The sequence below is a fragment of the Rhinolophus sinicus genome, chromosome 3 (genome assembly GCF_057876585.1).
Source record: "Rhinolophus sinicus isolate RSI-liver-muscle chromosome 3, RSI-T2T, whole genome shotgun sequence".
Classification (NCBI taxonomy): domain Eukaryota; kingdom Metazoa; phylum Chordata; class Mammalia; order Chiroptera; family Rhinolophidae; genus Rhinolophus; species Rhinolophus sinicus.
In genome coordinates this window covers 198,200,455-198,226,953 of record NC_142503.1, presented here as the reverse complement: position 1 = coordinate 198,226,953, position 26,499 = coordinate 198,200,455, and the positions used below count along the sequence as shown (strand labels likewise).

The 26,499-nt window shown below is 57.9% G+C and overlaps 1 protein-coding gene across 10 annotated transcripts in view; it reads left to right on the top strand.

Moving 5' to 3' along the window:
• Positions 1 to 7,639: 7,639 nt before the first annotated feature.
• Positions 7,640 to 26,499, top strand: part of BEGAIN (brain enriched guanylate kinase associated) — a 45,471-nt gene continuing 26,611 nt past the window's right edge. For 2 of the 10 annotated variants that reach the window (XM_019747267.3, XM_019747264.3), the window contains exons 1-2: positions 7,664 to 7,830; positions 24,931 to 24,959. In XM_019747267.3, coding sequence (XP_019602826.3) covers positions 7,789 to 7,830; positions 24,931 to 24,959 — 71 coding nt within the window. In that variant the 5' untranslated portion in view covers positions 7,664 to 7,788. Of the gene's footprint in view, positions 7,831 to 23,021; positions 23,432 to 23,828; positions 23,935 to 24,009; positions 24,143 to 24,930; positions 24,960 to 26,499 lie in introns of those variants that run through there. The other 8 variants (XM_019747268.3, XM_088797494.1, XM_074326928.2 and 5 more) reach the window with 6 other exon arrangements.

Genomic DNA, 26,499 nt, shown 5'->3' with positions numbered 1-26,499 from the left:
ACCTTTAAGAAAGTTAAAAGGCAAGCAAAAACTGGGAAAGAATATCTGTAGAGCAGGTGTCTGACAAAAAAAAACTCGTATTCAGAATATGTAGAGAACACAACCGAATAATAACACAATCCAACTAAGAAACAGGCCAAAGACTGAACAGACACTTCACTAAAACACATTCTTATCACCAGCCATTAGGATAATGAGAATTAGAACCACAATGAGATATCACTACATACCTATCTTGAACGACTAAAATTAAAAAGACTCACGAGAACAAGTGTTGGGGAACAACTGGAGCTCTCATACTTTACTGATGGGATGAATTACAGCACATTCACATAGCGGAATATGACTCACCAATAAAAAGGAATGAACTGTCCATACACACAGCACGGGTGAACCTCAAAACCATTATTCTGAGCGGAAGAAGCAAACATACAACATAGGTGAACTTCAGGATCACTATTCCAAGTGGAAAAAAGCAAGAAACAAAGAGCGAGTACATACAGCATGATTACACTTATGTAAAAAGCCTAGAAAATACAAACTAACCTACCATGGTAAAAAGCAGATCAGCGTTTGCCCCCGAACACATGCAAACTGAAAAATACTTCGCAAAAAAGAACCAGGAAACATTTGCAGTTGGCAGAAATATTTCCTATCTTGATTGTGGTGATAGCTTCATGACTGTACAAATATAAGTCGACACTTACCAAATTGTGTACTTTGTGGCCAGTTTAATGCAAGTCAATTATGGCTCCATAAAGCTGTAAAAAGAAAAGAAAAGAAGAAAAATTTCCTTTTAACAACTTCTTTGGCTGGGAAATGTAGTCCTTCAGATGGGCGAGTACCTCTGACCCCAGCACAAGGTTCTGTTAGGGAGGGAGGGGGCAGCTTGGGTGGAAGCCACCGCAACCCGCCCACGAGAGCAATCTCAAGATTAAGACTCCCGGCGGACCGAGTACAGGGCCATGGCGGGCTGACCAGAGTCTGGCAGTCCCTCTCCAGGCCCTGCCCGCCTGCTCATCAAGGACAAGAATTCACCTTCGCTCGGTTTGTTGCCCAGCTCCTTGCTTCCGGGACCCAGTGCCGGGGAGGAGCCGTAGTCACGTAGAGCCTCCCAGCATGCCAGGGCCTCCACAGACCTTGTTCCCAATCTTCACAGCATCTTGCAGAAAAGGGGCTATTAAGCCGTCTTCCAGGTGTGGAAACCAAGCCTCTGCAGAGCCACAAATGGCCTCTCCAAGTAAGAATGAGGCAGGGGCGGTTCCACCGGTAAACTCCCCCCCACCCCAAGCCATTCAGGAGTGTACTCAGGTCCTGGCACAGCCTTGGAACAGGCCATCTTAGAAAACACCAATCTGACTTCCATCCCAGCCAGAAATGCTTCCACAGGTGAACTCTTCCAATTTGATTCCCTCTAGCCTTGAAGCCCTCACCACCTATTTAACTTTTTGCTTTGAACCATCAAAAGTTCTTTATCCTGTCTAGGGTAACCAAGCCTGGTTTACCCGGGATTGTCCCATTTTAAAGCCAAAAGTCCCATGTCCCAGGAACCCTCTCAGTCCTGGGCAGATTGGGTAGTCACCCTACCCATATCCCAGCCTACCCGTCACTGGTCCCAGAGGCCCCAGAGGAGCACACTGGATTCATGGAGCTCGGGGACCTCGGCCGTGGCACCACATTCCTCCCACCGGCATCCTCAGGTCGGGGGATCCCTTAGTCTGACCAAGTCGAGGTGAACACCCAGTTCTGGTCCCTCCTGCACAGGGACCATCTCCATCACATCACCTCCCGAACCCCCCAATTGGCTGTCCCTATTTGTGGACAAGTGAGGCCAGTGGCTATGGGGAAAGAGGTTGGACATTGCTGGAGACACTCGGTTCAAATCCCAGCCTCTTCTGTTGAGCACGTTCACCTAATCATCTGTGCCTCAGTTTCCCCCTCTGAGATTCCCTTCCTCCTAGGCTGCTGTAAGGATCAGAGGTAACATGCGCTGAAGACTTGTGTGGCAGAGGCTCAGTGTCCTTTCTTTTCTGGCTCCTTGCTTTTGACGTGTGCAGCCCGAGTGAATCCACTGCGCCAGTTTGGGAGTCGCCAGCGCAGAGCCTAGAGAAAGAGCTTGAGGGCCTGGGAGGAACTCCAGCCTGGGCCAGGGCTGCTTCTGCCTTTCTCGCTCCAGTCTCGGCTGGCGCAGGGGGTCCCTGCCCACTGTGTGACTTTGAGGCTTGCTGTGGCTACTGTTCTGACAGCCTCCAGATCTCTTGCAGGCACGGGAACTGGCTGGAACACAGAGGAATCAGCAGAAATCATTTTCCTGCCTAGTGGCGTGGGGAAAATTGGTGGCTGCCTCTGCCACCCAGTTTTCAGCCTGCTCACATTTCCACAGCTCAGCCCTGCGGCCCCCTGGCTTCCTTTTCTGGAGCTTGGTGCCTGACACGGAGGGGTAAGCCCCAGTGTTGGGTGCTTCCAGGGCCGAGACTGCAAACTCCGCCAGGACGGGGCCTGCCTTGTGCACTGCTCTGTCCCTCGGCTCACAGTGACCGTTTTCTGAACAGTCACATGAGAAGGCAGGCAGGGGCCAGGCTCCCAGACTACAGATGAGGAAACAGAGCTCAGGGAAGACACGGTCTTGCAGAAGCAGTCGTGGGCCGACAGGGCCACAAGCAGGTCTGCCGATGCTGGTCAGAAGCCTGGCCAGTGGCCGTTGAGACGTCTCGGGGACTTACAGGCCACCCATGCCTTGACTGGCACTGGCCTGGGTAGGAGGAGCCAGAGAGGAGGCACATAGACATACCCGCGAGAGGCCACGTCTGGCAGGGAAAAAGAGGCTTTACAGACATTCAAGAATGAAACGGTGAAATCAGGTGTGTCCGGATGGCCAGGAAATGGCGGTCTGGACAGCAGTGGCTCCAAGCAGACTCCCCTCTGCCTCCACCACCAGGCAGGGACTCGGGGGCACATGAGCCTCTGTTTCATTGCAGTGTTGTTTCCCTTTCTAAGCAGGGACAAGAGGAAAAGAGGCTGAGTAGACATGCCTGGGGGAGGACAGGGCAGAGGGCAGCTTGGAAGGGACATGAGGGAGCAGAAGACCCTCAGCATGTCAAGAGTATGTCACATCAGAGACTCGGAAGCCCATGGGGGGCCTTGAGTGCTGGATGGTATGTGTCAGGCAGGAGGGAGCCATTGCAGGCTCTTGAGCAATAGAGGGACAGAGTGAGAAAGGTGTTGGAGACCCTGCCTAGCGCTCCGAACAGCCAGAAGGCAGGTTTCAAAGCTGCCACACCCTGGATGGAGCTGGGAGCTCTGGGCTGGAAATGATGGGTGTGAGCGCCCACGGTTCCAGGCAGCCTCCGTGTCCCCTCTTTTGGTCTAGCATATCAACTTAGCACTGCCTTGCCGTCTGCCATGAATCCATACCACTCAGGGCAGCGACGGGAGCACATGAGGAGTTGGCGCTCAGGCTCCAGGCAGCCTGGCTTGCGGCCATCCCTGACCTCAGGCTCTTCTTCTTGGCCTGTTCCCACCTCGGAGGCCTCTTAGAGGGCTGGGCTCCATCCCCTTGCCCCGATACCCAGGCCCCTGCAGGATGTTCCTCCTACAACCCACGTGGAGTCCTGCCCAAGTGCAGCTGGCCTGAGTGCCAAGGCTCTCTAGGTACTTCTTTCAGCCCTGCTTGTCAGCTCCTCATCACACTGGGGTTCAGTCCTCTAGTGTTCCCATGGTCATTCATTCATTCATTCATTCATTCATTCATTCATTCATTCAGCTAATGTCTGCCCCTCACTTCAGCTACTTCAGCTCTGGGTGTCAGGCCCCTGCAGGTTTGGGGGGGGAGCGGCATCTGGAACCAGGGCCACCCCTGCCTGCAGGGCCCACTGCATGTCAGCCTCCAGATCTCAGAGAAGGAGGTTGAGAAGGAATGCCCTGGGTGGTGACACCCAGTGAGGTCAGGGCAAAGCTTAGGGAAGCACTCAGAAACAGAGGAGCTAGGAATCAGGAGGGAGCACCTCGGTGGAGATTAGAAGGCCTTCTGGAATGCGTGAGATGCATCCCAAGGGAGCAAGGAAGGCTGCTCCATGCTAAGGAACAGCATACACAAATGTCCCCAGGGGTCCTTCGATGTGGCTGCCCCTCTTGAGTGAGGCCCTTCCAGGGAGTAGCCCCTCACTCTGCCTCCTAGCAAGTGCTAGGCAGATGACCAGGAGGAGATCAGAGGGTGCCAGGGCTGGCACCTCCAAACATGCCAAACATGGTCCTGCCTGGGGCGGGGCGCTCAGCACTGTTCTTACAGGGACACCAAGGGCAAACTGCAGCTTGGAACTTTCTGGGTGATCATCCAACCATGGAGACTGCTTGGGAGGAAGGGAGGGAATCTCTCATCACCTCAGGTGTGCAAGCAGGTGCTAGACATCTCCTTTTGTGTGAGGTGTGGATTCTGCTATAAGCTATGCGGGGGCCTCAGCAGTGAGGGTGGGGGTGGGGGAGACCAGCCCAGGTGGGGTGGCCAACCTGGGGCAATCTGGGAAGGCTTCCAAAAGGAGACAGCTTTGGGAGCTGAGATGAGGCGTTTTCCAGGTGGACACTCCATGGAAGGGCATCTCAGGGTGAGGGGCATGAAGGGAGCAGAGGTCTCAGCGGCCCCAGGATCTCCAGAGCTCACATTCCAAGAAGCTTCTCCAATCCCAGCCTGAGGGACATGGTGAAGGGAAGGCTGGGATCTACCAGCAGGACTGGCAACTCTGGGGCCCAAGAGGAAGGGAGGGGCTGGACACCTGCACCTGGGGAAGGGGTTACAGGAACTTCACTCTCAGTGCCCCCCATCCTGCTGGCCTCCCTCGTCCACTCAGCCACCAGCACCAGAAGCTGGGCTCCTCCAACCCTGCCTCTCTCCCTCATTCATCCATTCATTTGTTCATTTCGTCCCCTACCCGCTGCCGATCTCGGATTGCACGTTCCAGCTGAGGAGATCAATGTACACACATAAACAAATAAATCAGATAACATGAGAGAGTACTGAGAGCCATGAAGAAAAAACCAGGGCATGGGGTTGAGAGATGGGGGTGGGGACTATGGCCAAAGTGGCCAACAGAGGCCCAGATGAGGTCAGGAGGCCTGGGGACAAGGGACCTACACAGCCTCAGGGTGTGGTGTCCAAGCGCTGACACTTCTATCCCTTCTTCCCATCCTTAGCTTAAACCTCATTTCCTCCAGGAAGCCTGCCTGGATGCTGCTGGTGCAGAGGCCTTTCCAGACCAGCCCACCTAGCAAGGATCTTCAGGTTGCACTACCTGGACCTTCTCCTCAGAGAGGCCTGGAGGTGAATCCTGTGGGAGGCCAGTTGAAAGGGGTGACTGCCTGACCAGGTTGACCAGGGTATTCAAATCCCAGCTTAGCCCCTATTTGCTAAGTGGCCTTAGATAAGGGACTTTGCCTCTCTGAACCTCAGTTTCCCCATCTGCCAATGGGGGGTGCTGCCACCTCTCCCACAGCCAGTGCCGCTGTCTTCCCTTCTTCCCAACATCAGTGAGCTGGGGGCAGGGAGGAAGAGAGGGCCTGCAGGGTGGGGTGCAGGGTGGGGACCAGTTGGTGCAGCATGGGGGAGGGGCTCTCCTGGGGCCTTCCCAGGCAGGCCCAAGCTCATGTGTACAAGCTGCCTGAGCTGAGGCTGGGCTGCCCCCACCCACCTAGCCCCTCCCCCGCCTCCCCAGCCATCTGCAGCATTGGCAGCCGCAGAGCCAGGGTGGATGGCAAACCTTCTGGCACCATCTGAGGAGCAGGACCAGTGTCTGGGGAGGATGTGTGGGCAGAGCCCCACGTGTACATGCCATCCACAGCCCACCATGACTGTTGTCCCCTTTGGGGCCTGGGGAAGGCAGGCACATGAGGGCTGGCAGGTGGGGGGTTGGCAGGCTGGCCCTGTTGGACTCCTACTACCTCTCATGCGCTGCATCCAGCCTGCCACAGGGCCTGACAGGCGTCAGAACCCGAGCAGTCAGGAGTGGTGGTCAGCGTCTGCCCCTACTCAAGGTGGGGAAACCGAGGTCCCAAGCAGAGACCAGTCCCACAGTGAACATGAAGCAGCCCTGTGGGAGGGGTGTGGACAGCCGTCTCTCATTTTGTCCTAGCCATAGGTAGCCTCGGGCATCCAGAGGCAGGCAGACGGGTGTCATCGGATGTTCTCTCTGCCCCAGGGAATTTGGAAAACTCCCTGTACCCCGTTTCCATTTGTTACCCAACAAAGTCCCCGGGGCCTATGGGGGAGGAGAAAGAGGACTTCGCCTGCCACTAAAGAGCTGCAGTAGGCCTCTATGTCCTGTCTCCTGTTCATTGGTTTTCTTGCCTCCTTAGCTATCAATGCCTTTTCTGAGCACTGTCCTGCGCTTGAATATAGCAACCTACTCCCCTAATTAAATGAGTGAGTAGAAACTGCAAAGATACAATATAAATAGAAGATGGATGGTGGTGATGGTTGCACAACAATGAATGTATTTAATATCACTGAACTGTACACTTAAATGGTTAAAATGGTAACTTTTGTTATGTGTATTTTACCACAATAATTCTTAAAAAATAATATATAAAGTATTCATTGGCAGCCTCTTTAAATCTGCCATGTACTTGGAAGTGATATAAACATGTGTGAACTATGAGCCACTAGGTCCTGAGGGAGGAAGTCCAGTGCATGTGCATTGTGACCTCTCTTTCAACATACAGGGTCCTTTCTGGCCCCCTTGTCCTTTTCCCTGGGTTTCCAGCTGGCTACTGCTGGACTGGCAGGGCTGGCAGACTGGTCCCGCTGCCCCCAGGACGTTCTGATGCCCTGGGGAAAGAGGCTGGTTCTTGAGGAGGCTCCAGCCTGGCCTGGGCCACCAGATGCCTCTGGGAGGAAAGTGTGAGGTTCACTCTGTACCCTTCTTCAGGGGCTCTGCTGGGGACAGGCAGGGGGTGCTCCAGCTGGAGGTTCCTGGAACAACACTGACCCTCCAGAGGTCACATCCCCTTTCTTTGCCTCCCTGGGAGGAAGGAAGATCCTCCCCCATCACTTGGCCACCCTGGTCTAGGTGCGCTGGGTCAGGGAGAGAAGGAAGGCAGACCAGCCACCTGCTGTGATGGAGGGAGCCACCACTGGGGGTGGGGCAGAGCAAAAGCTGGGAGAGGGGTAGCTTGTTAGGGTCAAGCCTTTCAGCCTGCAGTTTCTACCTCGGTAATACGTGACCTCTGGGACGGCAGGGACTTGGCTTTGCTCTATTGCTGCCATATCCCCAGGGCCTAGATCACGGCTGGTATACAGTAGGTGTTCAATAAATGAATGAATGGCTGAATGGGTTGGACAGGTCAGTACTGAGCCTTTAAGGGTCCATTCACTCTTTCACTTAACTTTCCCCTTGTGCATTCATTCCTCATTCATTCGTTCCTCCCACCTGCACGCACTGTACCTATTCATTCATGCGCCCTGCCATTCACACTCACATGGTTCATTCATTCCCTGCCCCGCCGCCATTCCTTCCAGGCGCCTGCGCCCACGTGGCACCCCCGCGCCCGGCTCCGGCCCCGCGCCCCCCGAGTGCGCCCAGGTTGGGCGCTGCGGGGGGAGCCGCTGAACCAGCCGCGGCTGCGCGGGGCCGGGGCTGGCGGGAAGCCGGGCTGGGGGCGGGGGGCGGGCGCTCCCTGCGGGAAGCCGGGCGGGGTGGGGGAGCCCCGGCCGCGCCGGCTCCAGGCGCGCTCGGCCTCGGTAGGAAAGGCGTGGGCCAGGGGCGGCGGCGGCGGCGGCCGCAGTGGCTTCCCGGGGCCATGTGGACCAGCGGCCGGCGGCCCGGCCGGCTCCGCCGGGCGGTGAGTACCTGCGAGCCGGGAGGGCGCGGCGCGGGCACCACCGCGGAGGCGGGGCGGGGCCACCCACGCCGCGGGGCGGTCTCTGCTCAGCTACCGAGACGCCTGCCCTACCCCCCACCCGGAGAGGGGGCGACTGTCCATCCTCTCCTCCCCTCCCCGCGGCACCCCTCTCGTGCCGGTGGGCCCAGGCCCCGCGGTGGACGCTTCATTGGCCAGGAAGAGCCGGCCCAGCACTCCGGAGAGCCGAGCACTCTCGGGGCGGGGCGGGGACTCGGCCTCCGCGCGCGGTCCTGCCCCTAGAGCGGTGGGTCCCGATGTCTGGGTCCCATTGGCGGGGTCCTTACCCCACCACGCGCATCCCTGCAGCGAGAGGGAGTGTGGGCCAGGGGGCCAGGGTGAGGCCTGAGGATTTGGGACCCCCCGCTGTGGGGGGCAGGCTGGCCTTCTCCTGCCCTGTGTCAGGGGGCAGGGCCAGACCTAGGTGATGCCACCCACCGAGAAAGACCGAGGAGCCAAAAAAAGGCTGGACCAAGGGCAGGTTCATTGAGCGTTTGCAGCGCGTAGGCGCGCCCCATCCCCAGACACCCTCCCTCTTATTCAGTACCTGCAAGGCAGGTGCTATCAATCTCCTCAGTTAGAAAGAGGAAACTGAGGCTCAGGTAGGCTAGGGCTCACCCTCCCTGAACCCCAGCGTATTGGATGGGAATTTCTGCCCTAGCGTTTCCGTTTCCTGCCTGGTTTAGAGGTATTTCCTTCCGTGTCTGGGCCCCACCCCATCCTCAGTGTGGTTCCTTTGGGGCAGGAACAGCGAGGGTGACATCCTGGAGTCTCCTGAGCCATCGGAATAGGCGCAGAGTAGGCACCCCAGAGTGAGTGGGGTTGGCTGAATGAGGAGCACCTGCAAAGGTGGAGGCCTGGATGGCCCAGGTCTGCCCACCTGCAGACCAGGGGTCAAGGCCTTGGGCCATGGCTGGGGCACGGTCTCCATGGGCCTGGGTCCTTTCCAGGCCCCAATACACTAGATCTCTGGAGGCTATGGACAGGTCCTTGCCCTCTTCTGAGCCCTGGTCTCCCCACTCAGCAACCACAGCAGAGGCCCTTTCCACTCCTAGGGCCAGCAAGGACTGTGAGAGGGTCCCCCTGTAAACTGTGGTGTGCAGTCCCCGCCAGACCGTGTGTGGCACTGCCGGCTGGGACAAGTGGCCGATGGAGGTGGCTCTGCCTGGCATTTGTGCTGCGCAGGGTGGGGAGGCGGCTATGCGGGCCCTGGCAGCATCCCCGAAAACCCTTAATTTTCCCAACTCTCACTATAATCAAGGCGGCACAGAAAAGAGAGCAGGATGGCAAATGAGGCGTCTTCCCGGCTGCTCAGCACTGGGGTGCGGGGCAAGGGGTGGCTGGGCTGCGTGAGGACCCTCCCTAAGCTATTGTCTCATATTTATAGATTCCTGCACTCTGTGTTCCTCTTACTGTCAGAACCTGGAGCTGTTCGCACCTGAGACTCTGAGTGGGGAAGGCAAGGGCTGCCTGGAGCCTCTCAGCCACAGGCTGGTATAGAGAGTGGGACATTTCCAGGTCAGGGAGGGAAAGTGAGTCAGAGCAGTCTGGAAGATGAGCCCATCCACTCTCAAAGACTTTTGGACACAGGCCCACAATAGCTGCCATTTATTGAGCACCTACTATGTGCCAGGCCTAGTATAAGCATATCCACACATCATCTCCACAGCACCACTTGGAAGGAGTTCCTCTATTCCTGTAGGCTCTTAATGACGTTGAAGAATGAATGAATGAATGAATGGGAGTGAGAGCAGTCCATGAATCTATGGCTTGTTTGCAGATAGTGCACATATAATTTCCCAAATCCCAGAGACTCCTGAGGCCCAAGAGTTGAGTAGGAGCTGAGTAGGTGAGGGTGGAGGAGTGCTCCAAGCGCAGGACAGGTCAAGGCTTGGGGGTGCAGGGGAGAATGCAGGGATCAGAAGAGGCTCAGTCCTGCTGGAGTATGGAGGTCAAGGGCATGGCCTTGGGGCAGAGAGAGGTGGCTCCTCCACTCAAAGCAGATAAAGATCCCTCTGGATAAAACCAGGAGTGAGCCCAAGTCTCCTGGTGCTGATGTAAAATTGCCCACGAAAGTCCCCTCCTGGTTTCTGCTCCTGCCCCAGAGCTTGTCGCTAGCCTGATGTAGACGCCTGGGCAGGAGTCTGGACTCTTGGATTCCAGTTCCTCCTCTGCCACTGATTCCCTGTGTGACCTTGAGCAAGGCTCTGTCCCTCTCTGGGCTCAGTGTCTGGGGCTCAACACCTCTGACAGTCAGAGGAGTGACTTCCACTGTCCGAGAGCAGAACAGATGGTAGACTGTGGTGGGAGAAGCTGACTAGCGCTGTCTCTATATGTTCAATATTATAGGAATGAATGAATAAGTGAATAAATTCCACATTCACCTGGCATATTTTCCCCATGCACCCCACGGGGACCACTTAGGTGAATCAGACACAGACCTTGCTCTTTAAGAGCTCTGTCAGGAGACATGGACCTTGACCAATGTGGCGGGTGTCCTAGGCTTTTCTTGCCCCCCAGCCTGGACAGGAACCCAGCAGTGGCCACAGATCCAACAGTCCATGAGTCCAGAGGCCAGTACAGCAGCCCCTGAGGGCTTTCCAGGTTGGGGATCAGCTAGCGCCCAGCTCTGTACGAGACCAGGGACCTGCAGTCATTTGTTCTATTAGCAAGTTGGGATGGAGATGGGCCCTGCCTGGGGAAGATGGACACAGGGTGTGCTGTCATGCTGTGGGTGGTGTGTGCAGGGACTATGGGGCACACAGGTGGAGAAGCAATGTGGGGTGGACTGAAGGAGATAGTGGATGGACAGACAATGATGGAAAGCATGTAGCAGGAGAGATCAGTGGATGGATAGATAGAAAGCTAGATGAATAGCTTTGGATGGGAGGCGAGATTGATGGATATACGTGGCAAGATAGATAGGGCTGGATGGGAGGCTGGATGGAGGAATGGATAAGGATACAGGACTGGATGACTAGAACAAGATATCAATGATGGATATACAGGTGGATTGATAGGTGGGAAGATGGATTTCTGATGCGTATGGCAAGATGGGAAGATGAATGGATGGGAGGATCTAAAATAGAGGTCAACTGATGGATGGATAAAGGGCTGATGGATACAGGAGTGTATGTCAGAGGATGGATGGATACAGACATGAGAAAATGATGGATGGTAAATAGATGTAGTCAATGTGTGGTGCTCGGGTGGATGAATGAGGACTTGAATGATGTCAATAAGATAATGGATATAGGAATGGATGGGTGGATGGATGGATACAGGAAGAATGAATAGATAGTTGCATGCATGTATATTAATGAATGCATGGATACAGGCATGGAAGGGTAGATCAGTGCATGAATGAACACGTGTTGATGGATGGATGCTCCATGGATGCCCAGATGGATGCATGGATACAGATATAAGTAACAGAGAAGGGCACATGGATGAATGGCTGGCTGGCTGGATGCAGGAATGGCAGGATGTCAATGGGTGGGTACATGTCAGCACATGGCAGGTACAGGCATGGAAAGGGCGTTGATGTATGAATGAGTACATGCTAGCGAATGAATGGTTATAGGGATGGATGGGTGGTTGGATGAGTGGGACATCTTTATTCCCCAGGTGCTGGTATCTGGCTCACATAACCCCCAGTCCCTCGGGTTCCATGATAGCATAGCAAGGAGGCTGCAGGGCTGGGGAGAGGGGGCCATTGGGCCTCTCCAGTTACATGTTGCTGGAAGACATGCTCAGGGAATGATGACAGGCAGCCAGCAGGGAGTCCTGTGGAGACTTCCCTGTCTGGGGCGAGGGGAGGGGGGTTACTTCCCGGAATCTGGACCGCACAGAGCATATGCATGGATGCTGGGGACTTGAGATAGCTAAGGCCTGTGGCTACCCTCCAGGGTTCTCAGGCCAGCATGGAAATATCCATGGAAATATCCAGAAGCAAGGAGGCAGAGTGATGAAAAGAACAAGTGTGAGGATTCTCAGCATCCTCGTCTGTAAAAAGGGGATGGTAATAAAAACTTCTGCACAGGAATGAGGGAGGCTTATGGAAGGTGACTGCCCTCCTTTCGGTGTTTGCCAGTCCCTGGCATAAGGCAAGCCATGGCTGTTTGCCAGTTACCATTAGAGCCCATGTCCTCCTTTGTGGAACGGATTGCGATTCCTAGCTCAGGAGTTAAGTTTAGGACAATTAAAGGAGGTGGTGCTTGGAGTTCTTAGCTACGCCCAGTGTCCCCATCTGCACGGTCCCACCAATGCCCTGGGGCTGGGTCTTCCTGTTTCCAGCCCCCAGAGGCAACGGCAGCTGTCTCCATCTTCTCTTGGAGCTCATTAAGGCCAGTTTCCCACTATGGGAGCAGGAGGATGGGGTTGGGGGAGCAAGGTTAGGGGCAGGCGTGGTGGAGGGGCTGGTGGGGTCCTAGAGAGGAAATGGTGGGAGAACGTGACCTCTGGGATTCCCATCCCAGGTCCGCAGCATCTGAGCCATGTGACCTCAGACAAGTCACTTAACCTCCCTGAGACTCTGCTCCTTTTGGCATAAAACAGAGTTCACGGCTGCCCCACCTCACAGGGCTGGGTGAGGATTCGGGCGATGCGTGTGTTTGCCCAGCTTAGAGCCCAATGGTCACCCAGTAGGGCTCAGGAAGTGGGGCTGGAACGGATGAGTCAAGAGGCAGGGCTGCTGCGCCAGGAGAGGCGGCACAGACTGTGAGAGGTGAGCAGGCCAGGCTGCGAGCTCGGCAGCCAACAGCATCCTCCAGGGCCTCGGCCCAGGCAGCTGAGAGCCAGTGGGTTGTTATGACAACCGGAACTTGTCTGATGCAGCCGGCAACTCTGGGAGATGCTCAGAGGACTGGCTGGCCAAGGCCCCCATAACACTCCTGTGGCCACACATGCTGGGGAATGGACAAATCAGAGTGCTGTGCTAACCAGCCCTAAGGTTCTCCTGGGTTCTAGGCTCCATGCTGAAGGCGCCCAGCATGTGTCCTCTTGCACCACTTCCCACCGCTGCCCGTGGCCTGTGTATTGCTCTGGCCCTGTGTGACAATGAAGAGGGGACTTGACTTGCCCAAGGTCCTGCTGGGGTGTCAGAGGGGAATTTGACCTTGATCTGCTGGCCTCCTGTTCCCAATGGGGTTGAAGCAGGGGCTGGATGGTTGCTGCTGCGGAGGGGGCTGTCCAGGTCTAATGGGGTGGCTATCGGGGCTGCAGGGGTGAGGGGACTGTGGCCTTCCCAAGAGCCTGAGACCCATCCCCCTGTATCCCTCCCTGTGCCCAGCCCAGAGGAGGCCCACCCGGGTCTGGGGAAGCTTGTGAACTGGCAGCCTGGGCCTGTGATGTGTTCACTGCCACATTCATTCAAGATGCTGAGCACCTACTGTGTGCCTGGCCCATGTGGGGAGCTGGGATAAAGTGGAGCTTACATTTGAGGGGACGCAGATAATAAACAAATGATTACAGGCGTATCAGTTACAGTTGGGGGCCGTGGTATGAGAAGCGCAGGGTTATGAGAGGTTGTTGCAAGGGCACCTGATCTAACGCAGGCGATGCAAGGGGACAGGCTGTTGAACTGGGGCCCTGAAAGTTGGAGCGGAATTAGATGAGGAGGAGGAGGGCAGGGGGAGAGAGAGTCAGACATGCTCCTGGCAGAGGGAACACCAAGTGCAAAGGCCCTGAGACCAGGTAGAGCGTAGCAGCCGCCAGTAACTTGATGGGCATTTCAGGTAGGGGTGGGGAGACGGTCCACAGTAGCAAGGACAGAAGACACTGGGTCATCAGGACCTTGCAGAGCGTATAGAAGTATGATGTTGTCTGGTCGTCTGTGATTTTAAAAGTTCACATTGGCATGTTTGTGGGATGGACTGAGCTGAACCAGCATAGGGTCAGAAGCCCCCCAGAGGGGTGATTGCAGGTGTCCAGGTGAGACATGGTGGCACCTGGGACCAGCAAGATGATGGTGGGGATAGAGGGAGGTGGTCAGGTCTCAGAGAAGCTGAGCCGCCAGGGCCTGGTAGTTAAGGACGGGGTCGGGGAAGAGTAAGAAGCAGGGGTCCGGTCGGCTCTCATCCCTATTTCAGGCAGCTGAGCTGGTGGAGTTTTTCAGACACTCAGTCAGTGATGCTGCGGGTCATCCAGAGAGGTGTGCAGCTGAGCCCAGCAAAGAAGGTGTCCAGGTACTGCCAGGTGGGCGGGGGCGCCAGGGCGCAGCCATGAGCAGGCAGCCCCAAGGGGAGCTGGGGCCGTGCTCCAGGCAGCACCACAGGCCAGTACTGGGGATGGCGGCCACCAGCTGGCCAGCCAGGGGTCTTCCTTTGGCTCCTGCGACCTTGGACAAGTGTCCTGCCTGGACCCCTGGCTCCCTGAGATGCCAGGGATAGGCCCGTCTCCCTTCCACAAAGGAGGAAGTGCCCGGGCCTGGCTCTGGCCCTTCTCTGGGTTAATCTCCCCACCAGACCTCCCATCTAACTGCACCCTGGACCCCCATATGCCAAGGGCTCTTGCTGCATAGCATTATCAACTCATTCCGCACCCCATTCCCTGTGTATCACTGAGGAATTGCACAGAGCTGCTGGTAACAGAGATTGGACATAATCACGGCATAAATAAGTCGAGGTTATTTCTCTCAAGTTGAAATGCCAGAGGCAGAGGCTGTGGTACAGGGCTGGTGGATGACTCAATGGTCATCAGGAACCCAGGTCGTTTTGTCTTTCTGCTCCTCCGTTCTTTAGCTATGGCTTCTGCCACAAGTTTTCCTCATGGTGCAATATAGCTGTAAGTTCCAGGTAAGAAGCAGGAAGGTGGGGAGTGGGGCTAAAAGGGTACAGGCAAGCTGTCGGATCCCTTTGACTCCAGATTTCTCCAGAAGTCACAACCAGCAACTTCCATTTACATCTCATTGGCTACTCCTGACTGCAAAGTAGCCTGGGAAATGCAGTTTTTTTAGCTAGAATAACATGAGGGTTCTTTACTAAGGAAGCCTGGGAGAACAGTGGGCAACCGGCAGTCTTCACCACAGCCTTGCGTTTGCCAGACAGATGTAGTTTAATTTCCCTCCTTCAGGTCCTCTGCTCACCCTGTTGTGGAGGTTGTCACGGGATCTTTGTATGGCCTGCTTCTCCCTGTCCCTGCACCCAGAGCCAACCCAGGGCCCCTCCCTGTACTCAGCAGGTGCTAATTCAGTATGGGCTTCCTCCCCAGGCAGACACAGAGCCCAGGACATGATCTTGTCCTTTCCAGCACTTTCTAAGCCCGGAAGCCCAGCTCCCATTTAGTGAGAATCAATTTAGGGGGCGGGAGGCCCCCCTGCCCCATGCTCTCTGGATCGATGGGCAGGCGGGCATTTGGCTGATCACTCTGGCCAGTGAGGGCTGAGTGCCCTGACGCCCCGAGAGGGCGTAGTGAGCCCAGCGCTGTGGGAGGAGAGAAATGGGTCAGTGAGGCACTTGGAGAGGCTGGACCTTGGACCGACTAAGGAGGATGCTTTCGGGGACCAGACCCCAGGCCCGGGGCCCTGACCCAGGCAGCCCCAGGCAGGGTGGCTGTGGCGTCCTCATGGAGCCCAGGGCTGAAGCCCCCAGGAAGGGAGCATGCCGAGAGGACCCACCAAGCTGCACACTGAGCCCCAGCCCAGGTCGGATCCCCGAGGGCCAGACATCTTGCTCCAGCTGGGCAGCGTGGGCTGGCCACGAGGTGAAACGGGCATCGCCTGGCCTGCCGTCCACCCCAGAGCCCCTAAGCATGGGCTGCAGGCCTGCCACTGGCCCCCTGGCCTACCTGGACCGACGACAGGAGGCCAGGCTGCCTTTTTCTAGGTTCCTGGATGAGGTCACTGTGCGGGTGCTGGACCCCAGGACCCTGGAAGCCTTCTGGGGGCCCAGAGGCCAAAGCCCAGAGCCCTCTCCTGGTGAGCGAGGTCCAGGCTTTGCCCAGGAGCCCCTCACAGGAGCTGCAGCCCCAGAGAAGACCCTGGCCCTGAGCCCCCAGCTGTCCTCAGAAGCGGCAGGGGAGGCTGCAGGCAGAGTGGGGCCCGGCCAGGCGGTGGAGAGCAGTGAGCCTCACATGGGCAGCGGCAAGCGAGGAGGCCACGCTGCCTCCTGGCAGCCTCCAAGCCGGGTGAGTCTCGGCCCAGGTCATCCCCCAGCAGGTAGCCGGCAGAGGTCGGCCGTGCCCCTCCCCTGCCCTCTCCATGTGCCATTTCCCCACAAGTCGGGCTGATCCCCTCTGAGTTCCCAGATCTCACCCCTTTTGTAATATGTATGACAGGAAAGACCTAAGTGCCAAAAGAATGAATCTTTAATGTGAAATTCTGGCTTTGGGCAGGTAAGTAGGATTGAGTGTGCGTGACTAGTGATAACAATGTCACTGCTCATTGGCAGAGCTTTTGGCGGTTTCCCATGGGATTTCATATTATCCCTTTGAATTTTTGAACCTCAGACACGTGAGGTAGGATGCCATAGTCTTGTCAAGCAGGAAGGTGGGTCCGTGTCCTTCATAGCTGCCCTCATTTCATGGGGTTGGAAACTGAGGCTCTGAGGGGCTGCCACTCGCCTCAGGTCACGTGGACTTGGCCTTGGACTGAGGTCTTTAGATCTAAGTGCAGGGCTCTCTCAGCATCTCAGCACCCGCTCTACACTCTGGCCTCAGCAAGGAAGACTCCATGATACCTTAGCTGGGGAGGGGGGGGGAGTTGTGCAGAGCGTCAGGATGGCAGTACCCCACTCTTGCTACTGACCTTCTGTCCCCCAAAACGTCTGTATCCCCTGGGACCAGGGTGGGTCCTATGGACTGTTGAGGACATTGCTTCCATCCCCATACCCCCGTCCCAACTTCCCTCAGCACAAGACTGAGGTGGGGGCTGCAAGGCCAGATTTTTGGGGATCTTGACCAGGTACCCTCCAGAATGGCTTTCCTATGGGATAGGTTGTTTTAAAAAGAAAATCCTGGGTGGGAGCAACAGCTGATACTTGCTGAGTGTTTGCTAGCGTTGTTCTAATTCTTGATCACAAGCCTCAGTGCACCCCTAGGAGTTCTCGGCTGGAGGTGGACTCAGCTCAAGGACCTGTTTGTCGCCTGCTGTGTGATCTTGGGCAGGTCACCCACCCCCTCTGGGCCTCGATCGCCCAAGCCATGAAAAGGCATATAAGGGGCATGATTTTTCCTTTGCCTTGTCGCGGGGAAAGCAGTGGCAGGAACCCAATAAACATTGTGTCCCTGGCCTCCTCCACGAGGGCCTGGCAATCTGGGACCCCTGCCTCTGCCGCTCTGGGCTCTGCGCAGCACACAGACCTCACTCTGGGGACTGCTGGGCCCCGGGGGAGCTCCATGATGCCCAGGCCTCTGGAGGATTCTGCCTCAAGGCTCCTTCAACATGTCTCTCAGGGCTGCCAGGCAGCATAGGACCTTGGGGACCGTCAGGCCCAGCAGTGGGTACAGGGGGTGTGAGGCTCTGTGCTGGGGCCCAGCTGGGAGTATCCTTTCCAAGGAGCTGGCAGTGGCTCCTTGAAACAGGAGGTCCTACCCCAGGTCCACGCCCAGGACTATGTCATATGGAGGGCACCTACTCTGGGCCCCCTCAGCTCCAGCCTCACAGCAAATACTCAAAACAAGCCAGTGAGAGAGAGACTGGTATCAGGCCCATTTTATAGACCAGGAGGCTCCCACAGCTGAGCAAGCCACGCCCCCCTCCGGGTCTTCCTGTGTGTGGGGGAGCTTAGAGATCATGGGAATTCAGTCACTGGGAGAGGACAGCCCCTCCCTCTCCTGCATGCCTCCTGCCCTCCTGGCCTGACAAGCCTGTGTCCCCAGAACAGTTCCCAGGGTGGAGGGGAAGCTTTGGGGAAGCAGGGCAGACCCCTGTGTCTGGCCGTCCAGCTGAACGCCCTTTGTTGAGGGCAGTGCCTGGAGTGTCACCGTTAACCACTTCAGGGAGAAAGCCACAAACCACAGATGGGCTCTGGATTTCTGTCCTGTTTCAGCCTCATCTGGCTGAGTGGCCATGGGTGACCCTGGTCCTCCCCTTCATTGTCTAGTCATCAAGAAGCCTCCGCAGAAGGTCTCTGGGACCTCCAGCTGTCACTGTCCACGGACCTGGAACCAAGGCTCAATCATACTGTAGTGTGAATGACTCAAGTCAGCCGTTTTCTGAGAACAAAAGGGTCAGAGGAAAGCAGGAGTGACAGGGCCGGGGTCTTGGAAGGGCAGGCAAACTGGGCGCTCTGAAGCAGCCTTGGTGGGGCTTGTGACAGGTCCCCCAATGCCAGGCCTGGCAGTTCTCAGAACGGCCATTAGGTTCTGTCCGAGGGGCTTTCCCCCTGAGTGACCTCGACAAGTCCCCCCACCCTCCGGGCATCAGTTTCCCCATCTGTAGGACAAGCTTAGGTATTAGACGGTGCCTCTCTCGCCTCTGGAGGGGTAGCTTCTTCCGCGCTCCCCAACTGTTTCCACGTGGGAATGTGGGCAGGAGTTGCCAGATCTCCCAAAAATTTCAGTAGAAGCCAAAAATACAAATTTTAAAATGTAAACTCTCCCAATTTTTAAATGTTGGCTCAAATGTTTAAAAAATTTTAAAAAGCTCTTGCAGGCCAAATACAACACGCTGGTGGGCCAGATTTAGCTCAGGAGGCCGTTTGCAGTCGCCAGCCTAGGCCAGTTGCAAACACACACCGCTGGAACCTACAGGGGCCACGCAGAACCAGGCAAGCACGGAGCTCAAGCCGGGAGTGGCACAGGGGCACCCCTCAGCCCATGGACCCAGGCCCATTAGAACCCCAAGGGGAAGGACATTCTTGCACCAGGGCCTGTGTTCAGTCCTGAACTTGCTGAGTGACATTGGGCAAGTGCTCACCCCTCTCCCGTTGGTCACGCACGGAGAGCCTGGCGACTCACCCTGGTATTGCCACTATGGTATCGGTGGATGACCCACTGTGTGCCTAGCTCGGGCTAACCTTGTGGGTGATGTGAGGGACACGAGGACAACTTCTCACCCATGCATGACACAGTATGTGACACTGCCAGTCCCTCGCTGCTCTTGGAAACACCCGCTTTGCTGCTACCTCCAGTCCTGCTCCTTTTCAGTCTGCCCCTCCCTGAACCCCCACCTGGGAAGAGCCCCTCCCCTCGTCACTCACTGCCTTGGCATCTCATCCAGTGTTGTGGCTTTAAGTGCTGTCTCTATGCTGACCACTCCCAGATTCACACCTCCTGGGCCCTCCTCTGAACTCACATTTCCACCCCCCCGTTGATGTCCCCACTGGACATCTAATAGACACCTCTGCACATGAGCTCTGATCTCCCCACCCCCTCCCAGCTGCTCAGGCCAAAACTCTCGGTGTCATCTTTGGCAATTCTTTCTTCTGCACCCACCTCTAGTCTGTCAGAGCATCTGAACCTCTCCTACCTCCACCCTGGTCCCCTCTCACCTGGATTTGTGCAGGTGCCTCCAGCTGGACTTTTCAGGGAGGCCCTGCACTCAGCCCTCGGTGCGTCTTCCACTCAGCAGCACGATGGATACTCCGCTGTTCAGCCTGTGGAGCCTTCTGATTCACTCAAGATAGAAGCCAAAGTTCTGACAATGGCCCATGAGGCCCCCCCAACTGGCCCCTGCTCCCCGCTGGTGACTGGGTACTCCCCAAACTCACCAGACACCTCAGCCCCAGGGCCTGCTCCTCCCACCAGCTCCCCAGTCTGCTCACGTTTCATCTTGACTTCCCTGTTGACAGTGGCAACCCCAGCCCAGCCCCAGCCCTCCCCTCCTCAGCAGAGTATCCCAGCAAACACTGGGGCAGAGGGACACTTCACTGATGTCTCATGTGATCTGTCTCCTCGAGACAGTCAGCATTGTGAGAGCAGAGAATTTCCTTTAGTTTGTTCACTGCTGAGCCCTCTAGAAGAGAGCACACAGTAAATGTTTGTTGAATGAATGCAAGAAGGCCAGGAGTGGTGTAAATATCTTAGAAAGGTGCCCACCCAGGTGATTACATTAAAAGGCTGGCTTTCTGGAGTGACCACAGCCCTTTAGAAGTCCTGTTCCTGAGACAGTCCCTTACACACATAGCCACCTTGTCACTCACTTTGAAGATTTTCCATCCTCCCTAGATGAGGAATTGAGCTCAGAGTGGTTAAGAGCCTTGCCTGAGTTCACACAGTGGCATAGGAGGCTCAAGTAGCTGTCAGTGGGAGGTGGGTGGCCCCTGACTTAGCCACATCTGCGATTTGTCCCTCACCCCAGCCCTCATCTCTCTCCTCCATATTCTTTGGCTTGTTTCTTTCCCTTGAGTTGGGTGTAGAGGACCAGGATAAGGGGCAAACTGGGGTTAGAGCTGGGGAATCTAGCCCCCAGCCCTGAGGGAGAGCAGGACTGGCCCAGGATCACTGGGCCATTTGGAGTCTGAACTGGGAGCAGAACCCAGGACCTCTATGTCTTAGGTATGACCCTCGGCACCCAGCAGCCCCCCTTCCCACCAGACCTGGACTCGCTTCCTTTTTTCAACAGTTTTGGGAACCGCAGAGTTTGGGGGGAGGATGGGCAGATAGTCCAGTAGAGAATTCACATGCCCACTCGTGGGGGCCAGAGTGGGATGGCCCCGCATCCACAGAGGGGTGTTCCCTGGGCAGGGCTCTGGGTACCAGTCAGGCTCAGGTGCCCTCCAGCGTGGGGGCGGGCTTTGAGGCATGGTGCAGGGTGGTGTGCAAACGCTGGGGGCTGTGAGAGTGGGTAGGCTGCTCCCCGGGGTGGAGTAAAGATGCCTCTGCCTGGGGATTGAGAGCAACTGCACTCATTCAGCCGTTACCACCTGCCCCTGCCATTGGAGGCCTCTGTGCCAGGCCCGGGGCTGTCAGGGCATCATTTATAGTGCAGTGGGGCAGGTGCGGACAGGCAAATGACCAGCGAGGGTGAGCGCAAAGAGATAGGGTATGATAAGAAGTCATTTGCTGGGGGAGAGGGTGCTTCAGATGGGTGGTCAGAGAAGGAAGGCCCAGCCAGGCAAAGATCTGGGGCAGAACATTCAGGTGGCGGGAAGCTGTGCCAAGGCCCTGAGGCAGGAGTGAGCTGGGTGAGCTTGGGACCAACCAGGGGGCCAGTGTGACAGGTGTGTGCCAAGTGAGAGGCGGGGGCCAGCAAGTTAGGCAGGGCCGTATCAGGACTTAGCAACCCCTCCCTGAGACCTGACTGGTGGCACCGAGTTGCTGCCATCTATCACTTCTAGGGAACACCTACGGTGTAAGTCAGTTGCTGGACCCAGGTACCCCTGGGAGGATGGACAGGAGCCCTGGCCCCAAATCACACTATGCATGCAAGCTGCAGAGGTTTTCCTCTTGGAGTCTGTTTTTGCATCTGTAAAACGGGTGTTATAGTACCCACCTCTCAAGTCTCTGTGAGGATTAAATGGGATTAAGTTCTGTAACTGGGCTGAAGGCTGCTGGGAACAGCACAGGTGGACTAAAGGGTGGGTGGGCCTCTTTCTGACCCGGGTGGCCCTCCTGAATCTTAGAGTCCCACAGGGAATAAGGAAGCAGGTGGCAGTGGGGCCGTGGAGCTTAGTGTGTGGGACAGGGCAGGCATTGTCTGGGGAGGGGAGCAGCGTGGGCAAAGACACTGAGGGGGAGATAGCAGCTGGGCTGAGGCTGGGACGCGTGGCACAGTCCAGTTTGGCCAATAAGTAGGACTCATGTGATATTGTTGGGAAGTAAAGGTGACTTCTAGGCTGGGCCACCCCAAGGGGCTAGACCACCTGGAGGGGCCAAGGGGGGAGTTTAGGGCAGACAGTAATGAAGTGTTGTAGGAAGAGGCGTTGGGCCGTGAGTGTGGGGAGGACTGGACAGCAATGCCCAGAGCCGGGATGGACTGCCCCTCAGAACACCCAGTGTCCACCTGTGTTCCGCCTGTGTCAGGACAGCACAGGGTCCTACCTGCCTCTGGGTCCCTGGATGGACCCGAGGGGCCCTGAGGGTATTTTCCTGCCCCATCATCTCACGCGGGAGACCCTGGACATCCCACAGGTGCCCCATTCTCATGGTCCCCACCTGCCCCTGCCGTCGTCCTATAGCAGAGGCACCACCTCTGGCCTGAGACCCCGGCAGTGCCCCCAGGCTCCTCTGCCCAGCCCACCAGGTCCCCCTCAGCAGCCTTAGGGCACTTGGAGCAAGCCGTTCTGTGCTCTGGCCTTCGTTTCCTCATCCATAAGTGCATTTTGGGAACATCCCCAAATCTTGTGTTTACGAATGGCAGAGTGAAGACTTGAACATAGGGCTTTGGCCCCAACACCAAGACTGTTGCCCAAGGCACAGTGCACCCCAGAGGGCCAGCCTCACTGCTCTGCCTGCTCCCTGACCACACTCACAGCCCGGTCTGCTCACCAGCACACATCCAGAGCTTTGTGCATGCTGCCCACCCACCTGGGTGACATGCTGGGCCGGCCCAAGAACACATCTAGGAAAGACAGGCCCTGCTCGCGAGTGCACATGTGGCCGTGGGGCCTTAACCCGACAACTCTGCTGGGTCTCCCTGGAGGGCTGCCTGGAGGAGGTGGCCTTTAATGTGACGGCAGGGGTCTGGGGAGAATTTGAGAGTCTTGGTAGGATCAGAACCAAGCTTCTGAAATAACAAAGTGAAGGGAGGGGCTGCCTGGGTATCAGGGCAGGGACCCCCTTCCCTTCCCTGTAACCTACCCTTCCCACCCTTTCCCCTCTGCCACCAGGGCAACTTAGCAGCCTCTCTTAGAGTCCCTTCTTAGGGGAGAAATTCCCAGACAGGCCTTTTAGAAGAGCCGAAACATTCAATATAAATAATTAATGCTAGATTTTTAAAATTAAATTTTAATACAATCTTATTAATTTTAGACAAACTCCTTGGCAAATCATTCACTGTGAGTGATTGAGGTAACTGGAGCCATGAGGGACGTCCCCGCCGTTGGGTGCGCAAGGCCTCAGGACTGGGGTCCAGGCCCAGCTGGGCTCCTCTTCCTGAGCTTTGCTTTCCTTCTCAGCAGAATGGGACTGCCTGCTGCCCTGCTAGCGCTGCCCTGCGCAGCCAGCGGACAGTGCTATGACGTGCAAGGGGTGGTGGGTGGAGGTGTCATTATTATTTTTGCCATTCTGCTGAGGGTGGACACCCAGGACTGTAATGGGGTTTCATTGCTCAACCATTAGCCCCTGGAGGCTGGGCTCACCTCCTTTGCTGCCTCTGCCGCAGCCCAAGAGCTTAGCCCAGAACGAATGAATGAGCGAGGATCCCTCCGTGGGAACCAGCACTTGTACTTTTGGGCTGGGTCTGAACCTGTTTGGGGCTGACCCTCGGAACTGACGGCTCCTCCCACCCTGCGTGCAGGCCGGGGGAGGCCAGGCCTGCTGGGCGCTGGGGGGGCCCTGGAGAAGGGACAGGGCTCCTGCCGGGAACTCACAGCCTGAAGGGAAGAGGCAGGAAAAGATACGCCACGGTGCTGTAGGATCCAGGCATGCATTGTCCGTGTTTATTGAGCGCCTGCTGTATGCTGGGATCTAGTGTGCTGAGCACCGTGATGGGGACGTGGGAAAGGTGGGCCTGGGGTACATAGGGGGTTTGGGGGAGGCTTTGGCTGAACAGCCAACTCTTTTTCTTGGGGGGAGGAAGGCGCACAGAGGGGTCCAGGCTCGCGGTCTCAGACAACTTTCAGAGTGTCCGGGATTGTGTCTGGCGCCAGTCTGGGCCCCTTGGGGATCCTTTCTTCTGAAATTCCTTCCCCCACCCGGCCCCTTCTTAGTCCGCGGTGCTGAAAGGGCAGCAGAGCGCTTCCTTCCGCCTCCCCCTACCCCCAACCCCAGCTTGCAGGTGAGGAAACTGAGGCCAGGGGAGTCCCGGGAAGGCCTGCCCGGGCAACCGGGGAGTTGGTGGCGTGGGCCTCCCAGCCCGGCGCTGACCGCGGGGCTGCGCCCTCGCCCGGCGGGGCGGTGGGGGAGGCGGCGTGGGGCCCGGACCCGAGCGGAGCGCGCTCCCGGCGGCGGACGCGGCCACGGCGCCCCGCACGAGGGGCCGGGATGGGCAGTCATCAGTCTTCCCAGGTGTGTCGCGTAGTCTCTGGGCTCAGCACCCCGTCCCCCTTTAATGCCAATCATGGCACGGAAAGACGAGGGAAAGCCCCCGGGAACGGCTTCTCCAGAGTGATGGAGAGCCCGCCCCGCGCCCCCCGCTCCACGCAGGAAGTGCGATGCCGCCCGGGCCGCTCTCGGTCCCCGTCGGTCGCTGGCGCCCGCAGGGTTAACGGCAACGGTGGGTCCCCCCGCCGGGCGCGCAGAGGGGCTGTCCCGCTGAGCGGGGCTGGGCGGGGAGGGTCTCCAAGCCGCGCGCGGGCGGGTCTGCGCAAGCCCGGCAGGGAGCCCCACCGGCGAGCCGGGCGGGCAAGGGTTAATCCCTCGGGCCCGGGAGGGGCGGGCCAGGCCCAGAACCCCAGAATTTGAGGGCAGCAGGGTCCCCGATTGAGGAGTCTGAGGTCCCGAATGCCATCACCCTCGGATTGTGTGTGTCGGGTTCTGCAATCGTATGGCCCCCAATTCCCGGATCCGAACATTCTCTCACTTGGAGATTCTGAGATTCCGGGACTCGGCTTCCTCCGGGAGGGAGCCCGGGGCTGGAAGGGTTAACGGGCGGGGCGGGGGCGGGGGAGAGCAGCGGGTGCCACGGCCACGGGAGAGTTAACGGGACCAAGCCGGGTCCCCCTCCTTCGGGCGAGCTCGGGATCGCCCCGGGCCGTGCCATCCCGAGTACCGGAGCCAGCCCCTTCCTCCCTCTCGGGGGGCGTAACTAGGTGCCAGGGAGCGCGGCGGCCCGGACGGGCTCACCTGTTACTCGGCGGCGGCCCCGCGCACCCACTGAGTCCCAGGGACCGCGGCCGGGGGTGGGAGGCTGGGGGCGCGCGGGCCGGGCTTCCCACCAAGCGAGCCACGCGGGGGTGCCCCGCCGCCGCGCCCGCCTGTGCCCGCGCGGTGCCCGGCTCCGCCCGGCGCGGCCACGGAGCGCACGCCTCCTGCCTGCTGACCCTCTCGTTTGGTTTCTCGCAGGCCTCTGCCGCAGACATGGAGAAACTCAGGTGAGTGGAGCGTCTTCCGTGCCGCGGCTCGCGGGCCGGGTCAGGGTGGGGGCGCTGAAGGGCGAGGGGAGAGGGATGTGCCGGAGCGCATCTCCCGGGCCGCCTGCGGCGGGGCTGCCCCGACCGGGGTGCTGAGTGTGGTGCGTGTGTGCGCGGTGAGACAACAGGGAGCCCCGCGCCGGGGGCTCCTCGGCCGGACCGGGGCCGCTGCGGCTGGGGGAGGGGGTGCGCCACCAGGGCCCAGCCGGGCCTCCGCGGCCCCGCGTGCCCTCCTCTGGACTCTCGATTGTCTCCCGGGACCCTCCGGGTTTCCACTCCTGCTGTTACGCACCGGTCCCCAGCGCCGGCTTGTCCCCCCACCCCCAGCTGACAGTTGCCTGGTTCTGAGCTTTTAAGTTTACGCCTCGTGGGGGCGGGGGTGGAGGATGGAGTCCTCGCGGCTGGCCAAGGCATTGGCGTCTTGGAGCCATTTTGGGGGAATCCCGCGACGGCGTCTGGGGAGTGTCCCCCGCGGTCTCCCTCCTGGTGCTCAACTTTGAGCCCTTGTGGACTCCCCCGGGCTCCCTTCACGGCCCTTCGCGGCAGGCCGGGGATCAGCCGATTTGAATATTCACGACTTCCTCTGAGACTTCCCTTGGCTACCCTGACCCCCACTTTGGGAACACCCCTTCTGTGTTTTCCTTCCGGAGTCTGAGCCGAGGCGTTGTGTGGGCAGCAGGCCCAGCTCTGGCTGCTGGGTTTCAGCACCATCCACCCGGGCTGGAGGGTCTCTTGCACCCTCTCCCCTCCTCCCGAAGCCAGAATTGGCACCGGTGTAGAGGACTCTAGGTGGCAGGTCCGCCCATTCCCCCAAGGGGCAAGGCCCCAGTAGAACCCAGGCTTGTCCCAGAGCAGGTCCCTGGGTCTAGGGGACAGGAGCCAGGGCATCCCCAGCTGACTCTTAGTGCTACGGAGGAGTCACTTGGAAATGTCCAGGTGGGAGCCTGGGGACAGGTGGGCTCACACAGAGACCCCGGAGTGGACACCAGAGCAGGGCCATCTCCTGGCCACTGAGCTGGAGTGCAGCCTTCCCTTGTGGGTCCCACAGGGCCAGGACCCGTTTGTCCTGGGCTGGTAGGAGGGGTCCGGCCTGTTGGTTGCAGGCGCTCAGACCCCAAACCTGATGTCTGTCAGCCAGACCCACCTCGTCGTGGTCCAGGTCCAGAGAACAGCAGCCCTGCCTCTAGGCACACAGATGAGCTCAGGCCTGAACCCAGGCCAGGGGCCTCCCAGGTACCCCACATTGGCCGTCATCTCACCAGTACCCCCACCAGGGTCGGGCTCCCTCTGGGGAGGGGACAGCTAAGACTTGAGAAAAAGATAATATTCATGGGGTGCCCTGAGACCAGCCTGGGGGGGGGTGTCTCCTCTATGGTTCTCTCTCTCTCTCTCTCTCTCTCTCTCTCTCCATGCCCAGACAAAGCTCTTGAGCACCCATCTTTGTGCTCAGGGTAATAGGAACAGAGACATGGCTCAGCCTGGTTGGGGACACAGGTGGGTG